The sequence below is a fragment of the Microcaecilia unicolor genome, chromosome 11 (assembly GCF_901765095.1).
Source record: "Microcaecilia unicolor chromosome 11, aMicUni1.1, whole genome shotgun sequence".
NCBI classification, from domain to species: Eukaryota; Metazoa; Chordata; class Amphibia; order Gymnophiona; family Siphonopidae; genus Microcaecilia; species Microcaecilia unicolor.
The window spans coordinates 62219075-62240566 of record NC_044041.1 but is presented as its reverse complement, the minus strand read 5'-3'; the positions used below and the strand labels follow the sequence as shown (position 1 = coordinate 62240566).

Here is a 21492-nt window from a genome sequence, read left to right as displayed (position 1 = left end):
TCTGATTTCTTAAGTGAAAAGATCAGTCGAACGGCTACATTCTAGATTGTTTGGACCTTTTTCAACAGATATTTCAGTAACCCCAAACAAACAATGTTGCAATAATCCAAACTGCTGAGAATTAAAGATTGTACCACAAGTCTAAATAATTCCACTGACAGATATTTATGATAGCTCATAATCTTCTCATAATATGAAAAGGGAAAATTAGGTTCTTACCTTGGTAATTTTCTTTCTTTTAGTCATAGCAGATGAAGCCATTACGTATGGGTTGTGTCCATCAACCAGCAGGGGGAGATAGAGAGCACTCAACTTTTCACAGTGCCTCATGGCCAGCTAGCTCCACTGCCTCTTCAGTATTTGAAGCTTCCAAAGCAGTATGGCAAACCGCAATGGGAATAACATGAACTTTCCTCACAGCGAACGATGGCCCCTTAACAAGGGCATGAACTCAAAAAAGGAGGGAATGAACTCATCCTCCTGGAGGGAATAAACTTGTCCTCCACTTTGTATAAACGGAGGGAATACTTGCATCCTCCTGGAGGGAATAAACTCATCCTCCCAAAACAAGAACTGGAGGGAATGAACTCATCCTCCTATAACTGTAACAAGAATCCTGAAGACTGTTTTCCGACTCCCCAAGGAAGGAATATAACTTCAGGAAACAAGAACCGCATCTGAAATCAGAATCACTGCAATACAGACATTCATACAGGGAGGGCTCATGGCTTCATCTGCTATGACTAAAGGAAAGAAAATTACCAAGGTAAGAACCTAATTTTCCCTTCCTTGTCATCAAGCAGATGAAGCCATTACGTATGGGATGTAACAAAGCAATCCCTATATAGGGTGGGAACAAGCCACACCACGCGCTAGCACCTGTGCTCCAAAACACGCATCCCTGCTGACAGCCACATCCAGCCTGTAATGTCGGGCGAAAGAGAGCTTAGAAGCCCATGTTGCAGCACTGCAAATCTCATGAAGAGATAGTGCTCCAGTTTCCGCCCAGGAAGAGGAAATCGCTCTTGTGGAATGTGCCTTAAAGGCTTCAGGCGGACAATTTCCTAAATTTCAGAAACCTACTGAAATTACATTAGAGACTCTATATACTTTGATTGTGGACTTGGGAAGTTCCCTAAGTCCACAAATTAAACAACTATCTCAAGAAATGGTTAATATGGACCATAAGGTTCAACAGACTGAACTCAAGGTAGAGACAATATCGAAACATCAAGAAGAATTGGAAAAACAAGTGAAAGAGGTTCATTTAAACCAAGAGACTATGATTAAAGATTTAATTTCCTTGAGGAGACGTACTGAATTCTTGGAAAATGTAACCAGAAATAATAATATCCGCTTCTTAAACTTTCCAAAAAAAGTTGGAGTTCTACCAAGGGAAATGCTTAGAAAGTATATTACTGAGACACTTGGCGCTTCAGAGGAAATGGTTCCACCATTTACACAAATATATTACTTGCCCCTGAAGCGCCAGGTGCCCCAAGAAAAGTCAGAATTGGACATCTCATTGATATTGGAATCCTCAGATACTGAACTAGTCCAAGCTTCTACTTTAATTGCCACAGTAGCCTTATCGCCAGATAAAAACTGGCTGATGAGACTTTTCTTCCAAAATAAGGATAAGAATTTCCTTGGTTTAAAAGTTAGTCTCTTCCCTGATGTGACTAAGGAGACCCAAAAACGTAGACAGCGATTTTTACTTATGAGGCCTGGTGTAATTCAGTTAGGAGGTACGTTTTTTCTAAAGTACCCGTGCAAATGCCTAGTTAAGTATCAATCTAATAAATATGTGTTTTATGAGCCGGCACAGCTTTCTTCATTTTTAGCTGCAAAAGGACAAGGGAGTAATTAACTTAGAACCCTATATATTAAGAGAAGATATCTTTTATGAGCGTCCGATAAGGGAAAGCTTCCTTAAATATTTTCTTCAGGAATCCATGATGTAATTTTTGAATCTCACTAATGTGGACTTTAATTAACATACTGTAATTGTTTGAATATTAATTTGTTTCCTTATACACCTGAACAGTGATGTTATTTACTTGACAAGTTTGTTTTTGCTTGTTTTAATATATCTAAATTGATAAATAAAGATTAAAAAAAAAAAAAAAAAGGCTTCAGGCGGAGCCCGGCCAGACAGCAGATATGCTGAAAAGATAGCTTCTTTGAGCCAACGGGCAATAGTGGCTTTAGACGCTGAAGACCCTCTGCGAGGACCTGCAAACAGCACAAAAAGATGATCAGAGGTCCTGAAAGCATTTGTAATTCGCAGATACTACAACAGAGTCCTGCGCACATCCAAAAGGTGCAACTGCCCAAATGAATCTGGAAACTCCTCCTCAACAAAGGAGGGAAGAAAAACAGGCTGGTTTAGGTGAAACGTTGAAACCACCTTAGGCATGAAGGAAGGCACGGTCCGAACCGTGACCCCTGACTCTGAGAATTGCAGAAAAGGGTCTCTAAAGGACAGCGCCTGGAGCTCTGATACCCGTCTCGCCGAGGTAATGGCCACTAAAAAGACGGCCTTCAGTGTCAAATCTTTCTCTGAAGCACGCCGAAGCGGTTCAAAAGGAGCCCCCTGAAGGGCCTTCAATACTAACCCCAGGTTCCAAGCTGGACAAGGTGCCCGCACGGGAGGACGGAGCCGAAGCACCCCTCTAAGAAACCGTGCCACATCTGGATGAGCAGCTAAGGACACGCCTTCAACCTTGCCACGCAGGGAGGCCAATGCTGCCACTTGCACCTGCAGGGAATTATAGGCCAAGCCTTTGTGTACACAATCCTGCAAAATGTCCAGAATCGGCGAGACAGGAGCCCGCAACGGAGAAAGCGCTCTTGAAACACACCAGACTTCAAACTGGTGTCAAATCCTGGCATAAGCCACGGAAGTGGAGCGCTTATGGGCCTGCAGGAGAGTGGAAATTACCTTATTTGAGTAGCCTTTATCTCTCAATTGCGCCCTCTCAATCGCCATGCCATAAGACCAAAGCGGCAGGCGTCCTCCATGGCCACCGGCCCCTGTGACAACAGGTGCGGAACCAGAGGTAACAGAAAGGGAGCCTCCAACAGCATCTGTCGGAGGTCCGCATACTAAGGCCTCCTGGGCCAATCCGGGGCGATGAGCACCACTTCTCCTGGATGCAGCCGAATCCGCAGGAGCACTCGCCCTATCAAGGGCCACGGAGGGAAGACATACAGCAAACCCAGGGGCCAGGGTTGAGCCAAGGCATCCAACCCGGCAGAGCGAGGATCCCTCCGTCTGCTGAAGAAGCATGGGACTCTGGCATTGGAACTGGTCGCCATAAGATCCATCACTGGCTTGCCCCATTTGGCACATATCTGCAGGAATACATCGTCTGCTAGTTCCCACTCCGCTGGATCGATCTGATGCCTGCTTAGATAGTCGGCTTGCACATTGCTCTGACCTGCAATGTGAGCTGCTGACAGGAACTGTAGATGCAGCTCGGCCCAGTGGCAAATTTGTTTGGCCTGCGCGGCTAGAGCTCTGCATTGAGTTCCGCCTTGTCGATTTATGTAGGCCACTGCTGTCGTGTTGTCCGACATCACTCTGACAGCCAATCCTTCCAGGGTCACTTGAAAGGCCAGAAGAGCCAGAAACACCGCTTTCAACTCCAGGCGGTTGATAGACCACTCCGACTCGTCAGGCATCCACAGACCCTGGGCATGCTTCTCCTGGCAATGTGCGCCCCAGCCCTTCAGGCTGGCATCTGTCACCACCAGGCACCAATCGGGGAGCGCCAGCGGCATTCCCCGCCACAACATGCTGTCCGAGAGCCACCACTCCATACTGAGGCAGGCCGCAGGGAGCCAAGAAAGTCTGCACTGATAATCCTGAGATACTGGAAACCATCGTAGAAGTAGAGAATACTGTAGAGGTCTCAGGTGCGCTCTCGCCCATGGCACCACTTCCAAGGTGGCCGTCATCGATCCCAACAGCTGGACAATGTCCCATGCTCGCGGGCAGGGCATCCTCAGGAGCAGACGGACCTGATTCTGAAGCTTGCACCGCCTTTGCTCGGGAAGAAACACATAGCCCGAGGCTGTGTCGAACCTGGCCCCCAAATATTCTAGAGATTGCGAGGGGGTCAGGTAACTTTTGGCCATATTGACGACCCAGCCCAGAGATTGAAGGACTGAAACCAGTCTGGCTGTAGCTAGATGACTCTCTTTTTCTGAGTCTGCTCTGATGAGCCAATCGTCTAGGTACGGGTGAACCCAGGATACCCTCTCGCCTGAGAAAAGCAGCTACTACCACCATTACCTTGGAGAAGGTTCGGGGAGCAGTGGCGAGGCCAAAAGGCAAGGCCCGAAACTGGAAATGTTTTCCCAACACCGCAAACCGCAGAAACTTCTGGTGCGGGGGCCAAATTGGTATATGCAAGTAAGCTTCTTTCAGGTCCAGAGACGTGAGAAACTCTCCTGGCTGTACCGCCGCAATGACGGAGCGCAGGGTTTCCATGTGAAAATGCCGCACTCTTAAGGACTTGTTCAGCTCTTTTAAGTTCAAGATCGGGCGAAAAGACCCGCCTTTTCGTGGCACCACAAAGTAAATGGAGTAGCGGCCTAGACCTTGTTCGGCAGGAGGCACCGGGGTCACAGCCCCTATCTGGCACAGACTGTGCAAAGTCTCCTCTACCGCCACCCGTTTGGCGGCAGAACCGCATCGGGACTCCACAAACACGTCTCTCACCGGGGCATCGAATTCTATTCGGTATCTGTCTCTGATCAGGTCCAAGACCCACTGATCTGCGGAGATTTTGGCCCACTCCTCGAAAAAGAGGGAAAGTCTTCCTCCGATGACAGGAAATGAGGAGGGGGCCGGCACACCATCATTGAGAGGGTCGCCCCTGAACTCCAGGCCTTGAACCGGCAGCTGCGGAACGTTTGTCCGAGCGAAAGGAGTTTCTCTGCTGAAAGCGGGCACGAGAAGTGAACCCAGCAGCACGCCCCGGGCGGTACCTTCTAGCTTCACGGAAGCGAGGTCTGTAAGAGGAGCGGACCGCCTGACCCTTAGAGGAAGGCCTCGGCCTATCTTCAGGCAAGCGCCGAGGTTTGGAATCCCCCCAGGCCTTTAACAATGTTTTCCAGCTCCTCACCAAACAGGAGAAGGCCTTGAAAGGGCAACTTCACCCACTTTTGCTTAGAGACCATGTCCGCCGCCCAATGTCGTAGCCAAAGAGTGCGGCAAGCCGCCACTGCTACAGCCATTTGTTTAGCCGAAGCTCCAACCATATCATAAAGGGCGTCAGCCAAAAAGGACAAGGCCGACTCCATCCACAGAGCCACTTCAGATAAGGTCTCCACTCCATCACCGGGCTGTTCCACTGCCTGCTGTAACCAAGCCAGGCAGGCTCTAGCAGCATAACAACTGCATGCAGATGCCCGAACAGTGAGACCAGCCAAATCAAAGGACCGCTTCAGAGCTGAATCAAGCCTGTGGTCTTGAATATCCTTCAGGGTAACACCTCCTTCAACAGGGAGGGTAGTTCTCTTTGTACCAGCCATGACCAGGGCATCCACTTTAGGCATTGCAAAGCGAGCCAAATGTTCCTCACTCAGAGGGTATAATTGCCCCATAGCCCTGGCAACCTTCAAAGGTCCCTCAGGGTCAGCCCATTGAGCCGAAATAAGCTCTTGGATGGAGTCATGCAAAGGAAAGGCTCGAGCAGGCTTTCTGGTACTAGCCATCCTTGGATTAACAGAGGAGGCTGTGACAGTCCCTGGATCTTCAATCAAGAGGGCTTGTAAGGCATCTGAAATAAGCGCTGGCAGCTCATCGCGGTGGAAAATCCTCACCGCAGATGGATCATCAAGATCCTGTGGCAATTCTGCACCCGACTCTGGCTCCTCAGACCAAGAAGCTCTGCCAGACCCCTCAGAATCCTCATAGCCCGACCAAGGGGGGGAAAAGGGGGGTGCGCCACACTCAGAAGGGGAATTAGCCCTACTGCGTTTATCAGGATAAGAAACAGGCAAAGCCAACTCCAAAAGGCCAGGATCCACCGGGGGGGGGGGGGGGGGGGTAGGCAGAGGTTCCGAAGATCCCTGTGGAAGAGCTCTTTTAAGCATGTATGCCTTATGCAGCATTAAAACAAAATCAGGGGAGAAAACCGCTCCCTGACCGTCCGGATCCTGCCCAGGGCTATCAGCTCTATTATAAGCCTCACTCAGAGGACCCCCCCCCCACCCCCGGATTCAGGGCTCTCCGTCGCAACGGAGGCCGCGCCATGTGGAAAATCCAAAATGGCGTCCGCTGCCAGCTCAGAGCGCAAAAGATCGCTGCTCACCATGCTCGGGCCGGCTCTACCGTCTGTACAGCACGATTTACAGAGCCCCGCTGCTGATTTGCGCTTGCCACATTTAGAACAGCGCTTTACAGTCTCCGCAGCCATCGCCGAAAACGGCGGTAAAATTCAAAATGGCGGTTCACGCCAAAAACGTCCCGATCGCGGGCCCACCCCGGAGGAGTCAGAAAACACTCTTACCTCACTAGACCGAGTATCACAGCTCTGGTTCTGCAGAAGAATCTCAAGAAAAAAAACCTCTTTTCCAAGATCGCTGCGCTAAAGCGTGACGCGACTTTTTTTTTTTTTTTTTAAACGCTGTGAGGAAAGCAGAGGCAAAATAGGTAAATAAATTCACTCCGGAGGCTCAGATAAGTGGGAACGGCAGGGAAAGGCGAACCAATGTGCCTGCATCCACTGAGTGGGAAAGGACAGGGAAAAGCAAGCTAATATGTCCACATCCACGAGGGCATGGGTAAGGCAGGGAAAGGGCTGACCTATGTGCCTTCAAAGTGAAGCTGCTATAGCCTCTAACACCCCGGCTAACAACTGGCAAGCCAGGAGCCACCCCCAGGCAGATTTTTGATGGAGCTCAAAGAAGCTGCAGCCACCCTGCTTGGGGAGATAGAGAATACTTAAGAGGCAGTGGAGCTAGCTGGCCATGAGGCACTGTGAAAAGTTGAGTGCTCTCTATCTCCCCCTGCTGGTCAATGGACACAACCCATACGTAATGGCTTCATCTGCTTGATGACAAGGAAGAGCTTTTAAAAAGATAATCTGTTGCTCCATGGATAGTTATCTAGTGTGATGCCTAAGATTTTAATGGATTGATCCCAATGTAAAACTTTTCCCATCTATAATCAGACCTGATGCAATTTCTTGATTTTGATTTGTTCCTACCGATAGGAACTTGGTCTTATCTTTATTCAATTTCAAATAATGGGTAGTCATCCAATTTGTAATAATTAGAAAGCAATGAGAGATGTTATACAGTGGTGGAAATAAGTATTTGATCCCTTGCTGATTTTGTAAGTTTGCCCACTGACAAAGACATGAGCAGCCCATAATTGAAGGGTAGGTTATTGGTAACAGTGAGAGATAGCACATCACAAATTAAATCCGGAAAATCACATTGTGGAAAGTATATGAATTTATTTGCATTCTGCAGAGGGAAATAAGTATTTAATCCCTCTGGCAAACAAGACCTAATACTTGGTGGCAAAACCCTTGTTGGCAAGCACAGCGGTCAGACGTCTTCTGTAGTTGATGATGAGGTTTGCACACATGTCAGGAGGAATTTTGGTCCACTCCTCTTTGCAGATCATCTCTAAATCATTAAGAGTTCTGGGCTGTCACTTGGCAACTCGCAGCTTCAGCTCCCTCCATAAGTTTTCAATGGGATTAAGGTCTGGTGACTGGCTAGGCCACTCCATGACCCTAATGTGCTTCTTCCTGAGCCACTCCTTTGTTGCCTTGGCTGTATGTTTTGGGTCATTGTCGTGCTGGAAGACCCAGCCACGACCCATTTTTAAGGCCCTGGCGGAGGGAAGGAGGTTGTCACTCAGAATTGTACGGTACATGGCCCCATCCATTCTCCCACTGATGCGGTGAAGTAGTCCTGTGCCCTTAGCAGAGAAACACCCCCAAAACATAACATTTCCACCTCCATGCTTGACAGTGGGGACGGTGTTCTTTGGGTCATAGGCAGCATTTCTCTTCCTCCAAACACGGCGAGTTGAGTTCATGCCAAAGAGCTCAATTTTTGTCTCATCTGACCACAGCACCTTCTCCCAATCACTCTCGGCATCATCCAGGTGTTCACTGGCAAACTTCAGACGGGCCGTCACATGTGCCTTCCGGAGCAGGGGGACCTTGCGGGCACTGCAGGATTGCAATCCGTTATGTCGTAATGTGTTACCAATGGTTTTCGTGGTGACAGTGGTCCCAGCTGCCTTGAGATCATTGACAAGTTCCCCCCTTGTAGTTGTAGGCTGATTTCTAACCTTCCTCATGATCAAGGATACCCCACGAGGTGAGATTTTGCGTGGAGCCCCAGATCTTTGTCGATTGACAGTCATTTTGTACTTCTTCCATTTTCTTACTATGGCACCAACAGTTGTCTCCTTCTCGCCCAGCGTCTTACTGATGGTTTTGTAGCCCATTCCAGCCTTGTGCAGGTGTATGATCTTGTCCCTGACATCCTTAGACAGCTCCTTGCTCTTGGCCATTTTGTAGAGGTTAGAGTCTGACTGATTCACTGAGTCTGTGGACAGGTGTCTTTCATACAGGTGACCATTGCCGACAGCTGTCTGTCATGCAGGTAACGAGTTGATTTGGAGCATCTACCTGGTCTGTAGGGGCCAGATCTCTTACTGGTTGGTGGGGGATCAAATACTTATTTCCCTCTGCAGAATGCAAATAAATTCATATACTTTCCACAATGTGATTTTCCGGATTTAATTTGTGATGTGCTATCTCTCACTGTTACCAATAACCTACCCTTCAATTATGGGCTGCTCATGTCTTTGTCAGTGGGCAAACTTACAAAATCAGCAAGGGATCAAATACTTATTTCCACCACTGTATATAGCCTTTAAACTGTTAGTGACAAGGAAAATTATAGTAATATCATCTGCATAGATATAGCTTCAATAACCAACTTGCTCCAAATGTTGGCCCAAGGAGTACAGAAGAACATTAAACAACACTGGAGAGAGCAGTGATCCCTGGGACACACCTGAAGGAGGAAACCAATAATCGGATATTTGCTCCTGAAATTTACCACAATAAGATCATGAAGTTAGAAATCCCCTAAACCATGATATTATATTACAGGTTATACCATATTTGTCAAGAATCTCCAGTAATACATTATGGTCTACCAGATCAAAGGCACTGGACAGATCCAGTTGCATAATGAGGGCACCATGTCCCTTGCTTAGGAGATTTGTCACATAATCCACTAACGCAAGCAATAAGGTTTCTATGCTATAATCAGAAAGGAACCCAGATTAAGAGGTACGTAACAAATGAAACTGATCTAAATACATTACTAATTGCTTTGTTACCAAGTCTCCATTATCTTGACAAAATAAGGGACCAATGCAACAGGTCTATAGTTAGCTATATATCCTTTAAAAGCTGAGTGACTTTTTAAAATAGAAAAAATAATCTTTGCAAAACCTTTGTGGAAAGGCCAGATGCTAGATGGTATTCCATCCAGTTTAGTAAAATCTCCTTAAAAACTACTGCCATTAGCTTCACGAAATGTGTTGGACAATTATCCAAACAGTAGTGGGATTTTTCAAACTGTAAGCATAATAGGTCCAAGTAATGCATGGAAATCTTGGATAAAAGTACTCCAATTACAATCCACTAAGCAACCTTCATCTGACTATAACCCATTAGATGATCTATCTAGGCTTCCAGTAGACTTATATAAAGTTTCAAACAGGGCAGTAATCTTTGTCTGAAAATGAGACGCTAACTGGTCAGCAGTAAGCAATAATTTACCTGATTTCTCAGATATTTGTGATGTATCAATTAAACTATTTACTGTGTGAAAAAGTTTGCCCACATTTGTAATATCTCGTGCTATCGTATCTGAAAACTATTTCTTTTTAGCATTAACAATTGCTTTTTTTGGATATATTTATATCTATCCTCCATCTCTTGTTATTTAGGTGAAAGGAATGCTAAACTCTCAGAAAAGGGGAATGCTCCAAGTTTTTGCATGAACAGGCTATACTAGGTCACACGTTCTGGACCTGTTCACCTGGAAAGATTCAACACCTTTTAACAGAGCTAGCAGCCCACTTGGAAGTAATATGGATTAAAGAAATGCAACTGGGGACAGGCATGCAGCAGCTATTAAGATTTCAGTGGGAACCTAGAGCTTAAAATGGGAGAAAAGTTGCATTTGAGAAAGGGATTTTTGATAGCAAGAAGTGTATCCTCACTAACTGGCGATCGGGGGATTCACCTAATTTGATGCAAGGGGAGAACGAAGTTATGCAACTTTTGAAGTTCAAGAAGTTAGGAGACATAGAGAGGCATAATCGAACGCAAACGCCCATGTGAAAGAACGTCTGTCTCCGTGAACAGGTCGTGAAGGGGTGGGCCGAATCGTATTTTCGAAAAAGATGGACGTTTATCTTTAGTCTCGAAAATACGGTTTGTGCCAGGCAAATGCATTGGATGTGGGCGTTTGTTTGAGCTGGGCGTTTTCGTTTTTCAGCGATAATCGAAACCGAAGCGTCCCAGCTCAAAAACGACCAAATCCAAGGCTTTGGGTCGTAGGAGGGGCCAGGATTCGTAGTGCACTGGTCCCCCTCACATGCCAGGACACCAACTGGGCACCCTAGGGGGCACTTTTAAAAAATAGGAAAAAACATTAAATTACCTCCCAGGTGCATAGCTCCTTTACCTTGGGTGCTGAGACCCCCAAAACCCACTCCCCACAACTCAACACCATTACCATAGCACTTAATGGTGAAGGGGGGCACCTACATGTGGGTTCAGTGGGTTTTTTTGGGGGGGGGTTAGAGGGCTCCCATTTACCACCACAAATGGTACAGGTAGGGGGGATGGGACTGAGTCCGCCTGCCTGAAGTGCACTGCATTACCCACTAAAAGTGCTCCAGGGACAGGACTTGTTGCTGCTGTATAACCTTGGCACAGCAGTTCACACCGTAAGACTAATCTCGCTGAAAACGTCCTTTATTTCAATAACTGCGTTTACTCACAGTTAACTGCAGATCAGAGGTTGTGCCCCACTGGCAACGAGTCTCCCTGGTACTAAGATTAGCAGTAGGTCAGAGCTGGCAGAATGGTGTACAATGCCCTCTTTCAGCAACATCCAAGGTAAGAACTAAGTTCTGTAACGTGGCTAACACACGAAAGGGATCTAAAACGGACTTACAAAAATGGCCACTACCTCGTGGACTACCAGAAACAAAACAGGGCACTCTGACCCAGTAAGCAGAGGGAAAAGCACCATGGGAGAAGAGCCTACCAACTACCAACATCGTGAGACTGTAACACAATCTAGTGAAATCACGGAGCCCAATAACCTACAACCACCACAATTCAATGCTGATGTGACCCTGCAGTGCACCCAAGAGCCACATCTGACCCAGGGAAAGGCTGTGAGAGGACTGAACACATTCTGCTGTCATGGAGGTGGGTACGGAATTTGAGAGTGGCATAGAGGCTGGGAAATAAGGTTTTTGCAAGTGGGTTTTTTTTGGTGGGAGGGGGTTAGTGACCACTGGGGAAGTCAGGGGAGGTGATTCCTGATTCCCTCCGGTGGTCATCTGGTCATTTAGGGCACTTTTTTGGGACCTGTTCGTGAGAAAAAAGGGTCCAAAAAAAGTGTCCTAAATTCTTGCTAAAAACGCCTTTCTTTTTTCCATTATCGGTCGAGCGCGCCCACCTCTGCTCGGCTGATAACCACGCCCCAGTCCCGCCTTCACCACACCTCCGACTCGCCCCCTTCAAATTTATTCGTTCCCGCGACAGAGTGTAGTTGAAGACGACCAAAATCGGCTTTCGATTACACCGATTTGGCCGCCCACGGGAAACAGAAACCCATCTTCTGAACATGGGCGTTTTTCTCCTTTCGAAAATAAGCAGAATAGTTGGGTGCTTTAGAAGGGAGAAAATGTTTAAGTAAATGTGGACCCCAATTTGAGAAGCATTGCCATATATGGTCAGGAATTTGCTTTTCGGTTTTTGAATCTATAAATATTAATAGAGTGTAGAGGCAAGAAGGGATTCAGGAAGTATCCTCTGGAAGATAGGAAGCAGTATTGAAGGGAGCAGCAACAGCATTTAAGGAAAATTGGAATGATGGGCAAGAATGGACATCAAGCAATGAAAATTCAACTTTGGTAGCTGGCCCAGGCCAGTATCAAACATATAAACGGCGAGTGACCAAACTCACTCGCAAATGCGCAGTAAAGACCCTCTCTGTCCCACCCCCACGTCAATACGTGATGACGGGGGCGGGACAGAGAGGGTCTCTACTGCGCAAGGGGAGGGACAAAACCGCCGTCGCTACCGCTCCCCCCCCACCCCCCCCAAGGTCGCCGCCGCCACCCACTCTCCACCCGGGCCGGGCATTCGCTCCGCTATACAAAGCGCGGGAACGGAGCACACAGCTCAGCTGAGCTGCCGTCGGCCTTCCTTCCCTGCCTGTGTCCCGCCCTCGCCCACAAGGGCGGGACACAGGCAGAGAAGAAGGACGGCAGCTCGTCTGAGCTGTGTGCTACGTTCCCGCGTTGTTTCAATAGCGAAGCGAGGACCCGGCTCAGGTGGAGGGGTGGCGGCGACTCCGGGGGGGGGGGGGGGGAGGGCGTAGCGGTGACCTCGGAGGGGCAGCGGCGAGCTCGGCGGCGGGGGGGGGGGGGGGGGGCCTTTCAACCCCCCCCCCCCGTCCTATACTAGCCCGTTTTTACGGGCTCAACGGCTAATATATAGATATAAGACAGTTACATCTAGAACTGCATCAAATCAAACTGCTCTTTAAATATAAGTTATGTAATGAAGGGACCCCTTGGTTGCATTATATAAAGATTTAGAATGGGTTGTTTTGTCCCTTGGTGTGAATCTTCACAGCACAAGGTGGTGAGGGAAGTTGGATCAGTTCATGCTTGGAAGTTTATCAATGGGGGTGTAGAAGAAAAGATTGCATGTATTGTTTCCTGTGTTTTTACTACTTGTTTAATAAAAATATTTCAAAAACATTTCAGAACATAAAAATAAAAGGGAAAAAAAGCAACTTTTATAAAAAAAAACCACAATAAAGATAAAATCAAAATAGGAAAGACATCTGAAAGCCAAATAGTATCAATGACAAAATAAATAAATACAGCAAAAATGGATTTTAAAATTGTCTTACTGTGCTGAACACAGTTTCTAAGATGCTATTCCCGCACTTTATCTGAGGCTTAAAAGTTGGGAGATCAAATGGAGCGGAGCTACTGACCAGGACAGAGGGTTGCAACAGCAGAGGGGAGAGATCAAGACTCCCTACTTCAAGATTGTCACTGGAAATGTTATGATAAACTTTTCCAGTCACGTAGTTCCTATAGGCCAATTTCCCTGCTTGGGACCGATTACAAAATCTTTACAAAAATCCTAGTCAGGTGTCTCCAATGAATCTTACTAAGAAGGCTTCACTGAGGGGAGGCATACTTTCGATCATATTCATAGAACTTTGCACTTGATGCACCAGGCCAAGAAAGACGCAATACCCATGCTCTTGCTCTCTCTAGATGCAAAGAAAGTGTTTGATTTTGTACATTAGCCTTATATGTTATTGATCTTGGAAAGAATGGGTTTCACGGGTTGCTATCATTCTTGGATTCATACTATACACTAACCCCTTAGCATGTTTAAAGATCAATGGCACACATACCAACACTTTTGAACAATACAGGGAAATAAGACAAGGCTGTACATTGTCACCACTGCTCTTCGCTATCACTATAGAACTCCTAGCGCAAATAATTTGGGCACAGAATGGAATTGCGGGTATACAATAAGGGCAGGAGGAGCTCTTCGCTGACGATAATTTACTTACCTTAACCGAGCCCCTAGAATCCTCAACTCAGGTAACTTGAGAACTACAGCATTATAGCAGACTATCTGGCTTTAAAGTTAAAAGGAATAAATCAGAAAGTTTAAACATGATACTTCCATTGACAGTAAGATCCTTGCAAGACCAATTTCCATTCAGATGGGCCAATCATATCTGTTATTTGGGGATCAATGTAACCAAATCCCTCAAAGGCCTATCTGCGGCCAATTTTCTCCTCTAAACTGAAATAACTTTTTGCCGATTTAGACAGATGGGAGGGCCTTAGCTTGGGAGGGTTCAGGCTCTTAAAACGATGGTCTTGCCTTTGCCCGTCCCTTGCCAGTTCTTTGTTAAATTGCAACGTAAAACTCTCTCATTTATATATATGGAGGAGTGGCCTAGTGGTTAGGGTGGTGGACTTTGGTCCTGGGGAACTGAGGAACTGAGTTCGATTCCCGGCACAGGCAGCTCCTTGTGACTCTGGGCAAGTCACTTAACCCTCCATGGCCTACCGCATTGAGCCTGCCATGAGTGGGAAAGCACGGGGTACAAATGTAACAACAACAAAAAAAAAATATATATATATATATACATATATGGAAAAAGCGCCCTCCACAGGTTAAACTACTACTACTTATCATTTCTATAGCGCTACTAGACGTACGCAGCGCTGTACACTTGAACATGAAGAGACAGTCTCTGATCGACAGAGCTTAAACACTATATTATACCAGTCAGAAATACAAGGGGAATGGGAATTCTGAATTTTCTTTTTACCAGCAAGCAGCCCATCTCCAAATTTTAGAAGAGTGGCTTAATTACTCCACAAAGGCATAGGTTAGGATGGAACAATATCGGCTGGGACCTAGGCCACTCCAGGCTTTAGTCTGATTCCCCAAGCAGGGGTTGTTGGAGGTAGTTAGAAAAGCTCCACTGTTAGATGCCCTCTTCAGACTTGGTATAAAGTATGGGAAAAATTCTTCCTGAGCAGACACTGAGGGGCATAATCGAACGTCACCGGATCTATTTTGGCGGCGGCGCAACAGCTGGCCAGAACCGTATTATCGAAAAAGATGGTGGTGTAGAACAAGTAGAAATAAATCAATTTTTTACTTGTTCCAAAAGTACAAAGACTAGGGGATACATAGTAACATAGTAGATGACGGCAGAAAAAGACCTGCACGGTCCATCCAGTCTGCCCAAGAAGATAAATTCATATGTGCTACTTTTTTTTTAATTTGTACTGTCCTCTTCAGTGCACAGACCGTATAAGTCTGGCCAGCCCTATCCCCGCCTCCCAACCACCAGCTCTGGCACAGACCGTATAAGATACTCGAGGAAGTTACATTGAAATACTTTTAAAACAAATAGGAGGAAATATTTTTTCACTCAACGAATAGTTAAGCTCTGGAACACTTTGCCAGAGGAGGTAGTAACAGCAGTTAGCGTATCTGGGTTTAAAAGAGGTCTGGACAAATTCCTGGAGGAAAAGTCCATAGTCTGCTATAGAGAAAGACATGGGAAGCATGTAGTATGGGATTTGTAACCTGGCTTGGCCACTGTTTGGAAAACAGGATACTGGGCCAGATGGGCCATTGGTTTGACCCAGTATGGCTACTCTTATGTTCTTATATATCTAATTCATCTAAAATTTGAAGATTTTGTAAATTGTTTTGATGTATTCTTTATCAAGTACATTTCATGTTTGAACTTGCCATGCTTTTTTTAAATTTTTCAAAGGCATCTTAATTGGTCCAATGGAATATACAGAAAGCAAACATTAAAAGCAACAGCAAAATCCAAATTGTTGGTAGGCAAAAACCATGCTTACCTTCATTTTTATACCACATTTTTGAAAAGTCCCATATCCCTCAACCCTCCCCTAGTTATCTCCCTCAACTCCCAAACACACTTCCATGCGTTTTGATTGATTTTCTGCATACACATGAAAGATACATTTTATAAATGGCTTTTTTCAGTGTGTCTACTGCCTATGGGACATCATGTAATCTACTCATAGGTTCTTTGCAACAGTGACAGCCTAGGGAGGCTCTAAAAGTCTTTTTATCTGTTGCACTAACAGTTCCCCGACTGCAGGTATTTCACACTGCAAATTTCTGAGTTGTAAAACTAAGTGATGGAGTGGGAGCTGTACAGCTTTGAAGGTGATATTCTAGTTATGTATTCTTGCTCCATCACCACTGTATTATACCATGTTTTCAAGTAAGACTAAGGGTTAGCTGTTTAGCCAAGTCTTTTTTAAGGGTCAATAAGATCAGGGTAATTCAGAACGCATGCTGCTTGGGGATGGGTTTTGAATTTTGGATAGGTAGAAACTATTATCATGGAGGTGGTGGATGAGTAGAGGCTTTTATAACATTACAATGTTATTTTATGCTCTTGTAACATGGTTCAAACATTGAAGAAGAGTGTCATCAAATTATAAACTATTTTGAACATTGAGTTTAGTTTCTGAGACAGACATTGGGAAAATACAACTAATATATATAAAACAAATTTCGCAAACTTGAAAATTTGTATTCTGCTTTGAGCACTGCTCATTTATAAATGGTCATTTTTAATTTCAGCTTCATTCACTTTTTTCTACATTTGTTAATCACTATTTTAAAAAGAAAAACAAACAGAAAATGTTTCCCTGGTATCCACATTTTCTATAAATAATATTTCTACACCAGCATGACACACAGTTCAGAGGTTGGACACACTGCAGGATTTTTGTTTGGAAGAGTCCTCCTTTGAGTTTCCAGCTTAATTACAACCAGCGTCTCTCTGCTGGGCTACAGGGCACTGAGACTTCATTCCATTCATGCCCCCACCCCCCATTTAGCCCATAAATAAGTTTAAGTTTCTAGGTACGACTGCAGACCTCAGCTGCTCCCGTGACTCAGTATATGTGCATCTCACGTCTGGCTACTAAGTGCCACAGCAGTCTCTCACCATGGAAGTACACAGCTCTCCTCAATTCCTCCCATCCTCCTCTACTTTCTTTCCTCCTTGTAGTAAATCAGAAAACCTCCAGAGAACTAAGAAATAAATTGGTTACCTTTTCCCTCCACGGTATCTGCACTTTCACGGTCACACCATCGTGAGAGGCAGCTTCTCCAGCTCTGCACAACTGGAAACTCCATCTGAGACAGAAGAACCATCAGTCACTTTCCTATCTCACAACCAGGCTGATAGTCATCACACACAGGAGAGAAAAATGGCACAGTATCATACAGTGTGATGTGAAAAAGTTTCTGAGAAGGGCTACCTTTGAAAGCTAATCAAAAAATATATTGTTAGTCCAGTAAAAAAAGGTTTCATCTTATTTTCTTTTCTATATTTTATTTCCTTTAAAAGTGGACTAACACGGCTACCACATCTCCCCCTTTCAGATATCAGCTATTATTGCATATACATATTACACGGAATGATTTCTGATCTTTAAATAAAATGGAGTATTAGACAAAGGGAAGCCTAGTAAACACCTAACACAGTTTACACATTGTTATGTCATTTATTTAAGAAACAAAGTTATCCAACATCCATTATCACCCTTCTGAAAAAGTAACTCTCCTCTAAATTTAATATCTGTAACTGGTTGCACCACCCTTAGCAGCAATAATTGGAACCAAACATTTCCTATAATTTGCTAAGTCTTTCACATTGCTGTTGAGGAATCTTAGCCCACTCTTATTTGCAGAACTGTTTTAATTCAGGCACATTTGAAGGTTTTTATGCATAAACTGTTTATTTCAGGTCCTGCCACAAATCTCTATCGGGTTCAAGTCAGGACTTCGACCAGATCGATCCAAATCTTTAATTTTGTTTCTCCTCAGCCATTCAGATGTAGACTTGCTTTTGTATTTTAGATCAGGACTTGCTGCACAATCCAATTATGCTTCAGTTTCAGCTTGCAAACAGATGTCTGGACATTCTCCTTAAGAATATTTTGGTTCAGTGCAGAATTCATGGTTTCTTTGTTAATGGCATGTTTTCCTGAAGTAGCAAAGAGTGCTATATTAGCTTTATACTAGACATAAATGGTTCATAGCCTGGCTCCTAGACTGCGAGTGCTCCAGGATTCACTTATCTCTCCCATTCTCTTTAATATGATGGAGCTATTGGGCAGACTCCTGGAAATCAAAGGTTTGAAATTCCTTTATATATGCAGACGTCATCACAGTATATTTACCTTCAGATAATCAAATCCAGGATATCCTAAATACCATCCAGCAAATCCTGAATCTGATGGAAAACTGAGCATCCTCTTTCTGCCTCAAATTAAACAGGGAAAAAAACCCAAATTCCTAATCATTTCCAACCATAAAAGCATACAGGAGCACAACAGCTTCACAATTAATCAGACAACTTTCCCACTAGAATCTAAACTGAAAATTCTAGGGGTCATTATTGACCAATTTATGACTTGAAGGATCAAGTAAATGCGGTGATTGCCAAAGCTTTCAAATCTCTCTGGAAGTTAAAAAGAACCAGACGTTTCTTTCCTATGAACACCTGCCGCTCACTGGTCCAAACCTTGGCATTATCAAAGACTACTGCAATGCTGTATACATAGGAAACAAGGAATCTCTAATAAAGAAACTTCAAACAACTCTGAATACAGCCTCTAGGCTGGTCTACAAAGTCTTATATGGTATTTTAGTACAAACCTTTAACTGTTCTCAATGTTTTCTTAATCTATATGTACAAATAAAAACTAGGAGGAAAAGACCTCATTTGGACCTTAAAGGACATTCCTGGAACTGATTATTTCCTATGTATGTGGTAGAGGGAGTTTACAGAGTCTATATATAAAAAAAAAGCAGCAGGCAATTGTTTCAAGCTATTTAGAAGCTAAGTAACGTTTTACTATATACAGTTGTTGAATGATTTAAGGTCCAAATGAGGTCTTTTCCTCCTAATTTTTAATTTTACATTATATTAAGAAAACAGAGAACAGTTAAAGGTTTGTACTAAAATACCATATAAGATTTAAAGAGGCACTGTACTGCTTGTATATATAGTAATACGATCCATCGAGGATTTGGTCTACAAAGTCTCCAAATTTAATAGGGCATCAACACTTCTCATCAAACTATACTGGCTACCTATCAAAACCAGGATTAACTTCAAAACAGGATGGAAACTCAACAAAGCAGATATGTATGTGGAAAACAATATTTAATGGATACAAGTCAATAAAAATTAGCAAGCCCGACACAGGCCGTGTTTCGCCCCACTGGGCTACATCAGGGGCTACAAAACAATCAATCATATAACAATTAGAACAAGTATAAAACAAATGAAAATAAAATAATAATTACATGCTCGGCTGATAGTCATAGAACACCATGATAATATAATCCGATATACAAAAAAGTAAATAAATTAAAATACAAAATTATATTCCGACGTACTTAATTACACAGATTAAAACATGAATTAAACAATATTGATCAACAGCATACCATTCACAAACAATATATATATATATATATATATATATATATATATATATATATGAGTTTCCATCTTGGCGTTTGCAGATCGATTACCCTGTTGTTTTCTTTAACTTCAAAACATGCACATTCATTTATAAATTAATCTATGGGATGGCTCCAGATTATATGCTGGACTTGATAGACCTTCCAGCCCGTAATGCGTCTCCTGCCTCCAAGGATTACCTTATACTGCACTTCCCTAGATATAAAATATCAAATCTAAATAGGGATTTCTCTCATTTAGGCACCAACTGGTGGAATTCCACTCCTAGTGAAATAAAACATATTACCAATTACTTGACTTTCTGTAAATTCCTAAAGGCCTTCCTCTTCAGCAAGTTCCTACACTGATTTACAACACTCAGAACCATTATGACTCTTATTATATTTAACACCTCTCAGCAATGTATCTGTAAATGTTGGCAAGATTTAAATGTTTCTGCGTTCTATATATAGTATTATACTTTATATAAATTTGGTTTTTTTTTATGTACTCTATAAGCCACATTGAACTGAATAATGATATTTGGATAATGTGGGATATAAACATCAATCAATAAATAAAATAATGGAACCTGTGTTGGCCAAAGAGTTCCACTTTTGACTTGCCTATCCATAAAACATTATCCCCAAAACCTTGGGGATCATGTGTTTTTGCAAATGTGAGATAAGCAATGATATTACTCTACCTTGCTATTCTCCCACAAATTCTGTTTTTGCCCAGTCTTTTTCTCATTGTGGCGTTATGAATACGGACCTTAGCTGAAGGTAAGAGAGGTCTGCAGTTCTTTGGATCTTCTTCTGGATTGTTTTGTGTCTTTCTGGATGAGTTGTTACTGTGTCCTTAGAATAATTCTGGCAGGCTGGCCGTGAGAAGGTTTTGTTCCAAATCATCTTCACGTGGAGATAATTGGCTCTCACTGTGATTTGATGGCGTACTAGAGCTTTGGAAAATACTTTGTAACCTTTTTCAGACAGATATATTTCTGAAACTTTTTTTTCATTTCTTCTGAAATTTTGTTTGATTGTGGCATATCATTTTTGTAGAAAATTTGCGATGACTACTTTACTTTCGTGGTAAGGTTTAACATATAGTGAGGTTTAGATTCAACGGGGATGGCTGCAATAAAACCTGGCTGTGTTCAGTCAGTAGAATCTAATCATCAATTAAATGTGGTCAATTGATTGAGTAACTTAGGGGGCTGTTACTTTTCCACATAGGTGATATGGAGGTTGGATAAATTTGTTCCTTAAACGACATAATACTGTAAAAACTATGTTATGTGTTTACTCAAGTTCTCTCTAATATTATATTTTGTTTAAAGATCAGAAACCATTCAGTGAGACATATATGCAATAATAGGGGAAATCAGGACGGGTGGGAGGCAAAAACTTTCACATCACTGTAGTACAGTGCTTGTCAATTCAGTTTTCGGGGGCACAACCAGCCAGTCAAGTTTTCTGGATATTCATGATGAAAATCAATGAGCTAGATTTGTATGTGCTGCCTCCTTAATATGCAAAATCACTCATGTTTATTGAAATTTTTGATTAATCACAACATTTTGGACAAGCCAAGTCTAAGCAATTTACAAACATGAGCTAATCTCAAAACCAATAGAAAGAAAAAACTCCAATAATCTTGAAAGGAAAGAAAGCATGCATATTCATCGTGGCTATCCTGAAAACTCAAGTGGCTGGGTTTGTCCAGAGGACTGAGTTGAGAACCACAGGCATAGCAAAATGACAGCAGATAGAGACAGACTGGCCCATCCAGTCTGCCTGATTATATTTGCCTCTGGTTTCCTACTACTGCAGGTAGATGAGCAAATAAATACCAAGACTTAAACCAACAATACCAGCTCCCCCCATCATCACCTACCCAACCTGGCGTTTTTATGATTTAATACTGACAGTACTGCTATCAAGAAAAATAAAGACTGTCACTGACACACAAGCAATGCTACTGCTAATGAATGGCTGCTGGAATTCAGCTAAGAGTGTAATCTTCCTGACAACAATATACCATATTGTCTGAGATAACGACAGATTAAGAAATAAGATCTGATTTTCTTAACAC

The 21492-nt window shown here is 43.7% G+C and overlaps 1 protein-coding gene across 1 annotated transcript in view; it reads right to left on the bottom strand.

Annotated features, from left to right (window-relative positions):
• PRR14L (proline rich 14 like) overlaps positions 1 to 21492 on the bottom strand; it is a 76175-nt gene that overhangs the window by 52002 nt on the left and 2681 nt on the right. Inside the window, exon 2 of the mRNA XM_030219906.1 lies at positions 16970 to 17054. Within this exon, the coding sequence (XP_030075766.1) occupies positions 16970 to 17054 (85 nt within the window). The remainder of the gene's footprint in view (positions 1 to 16969; positions 17055 to 21492) is intronic.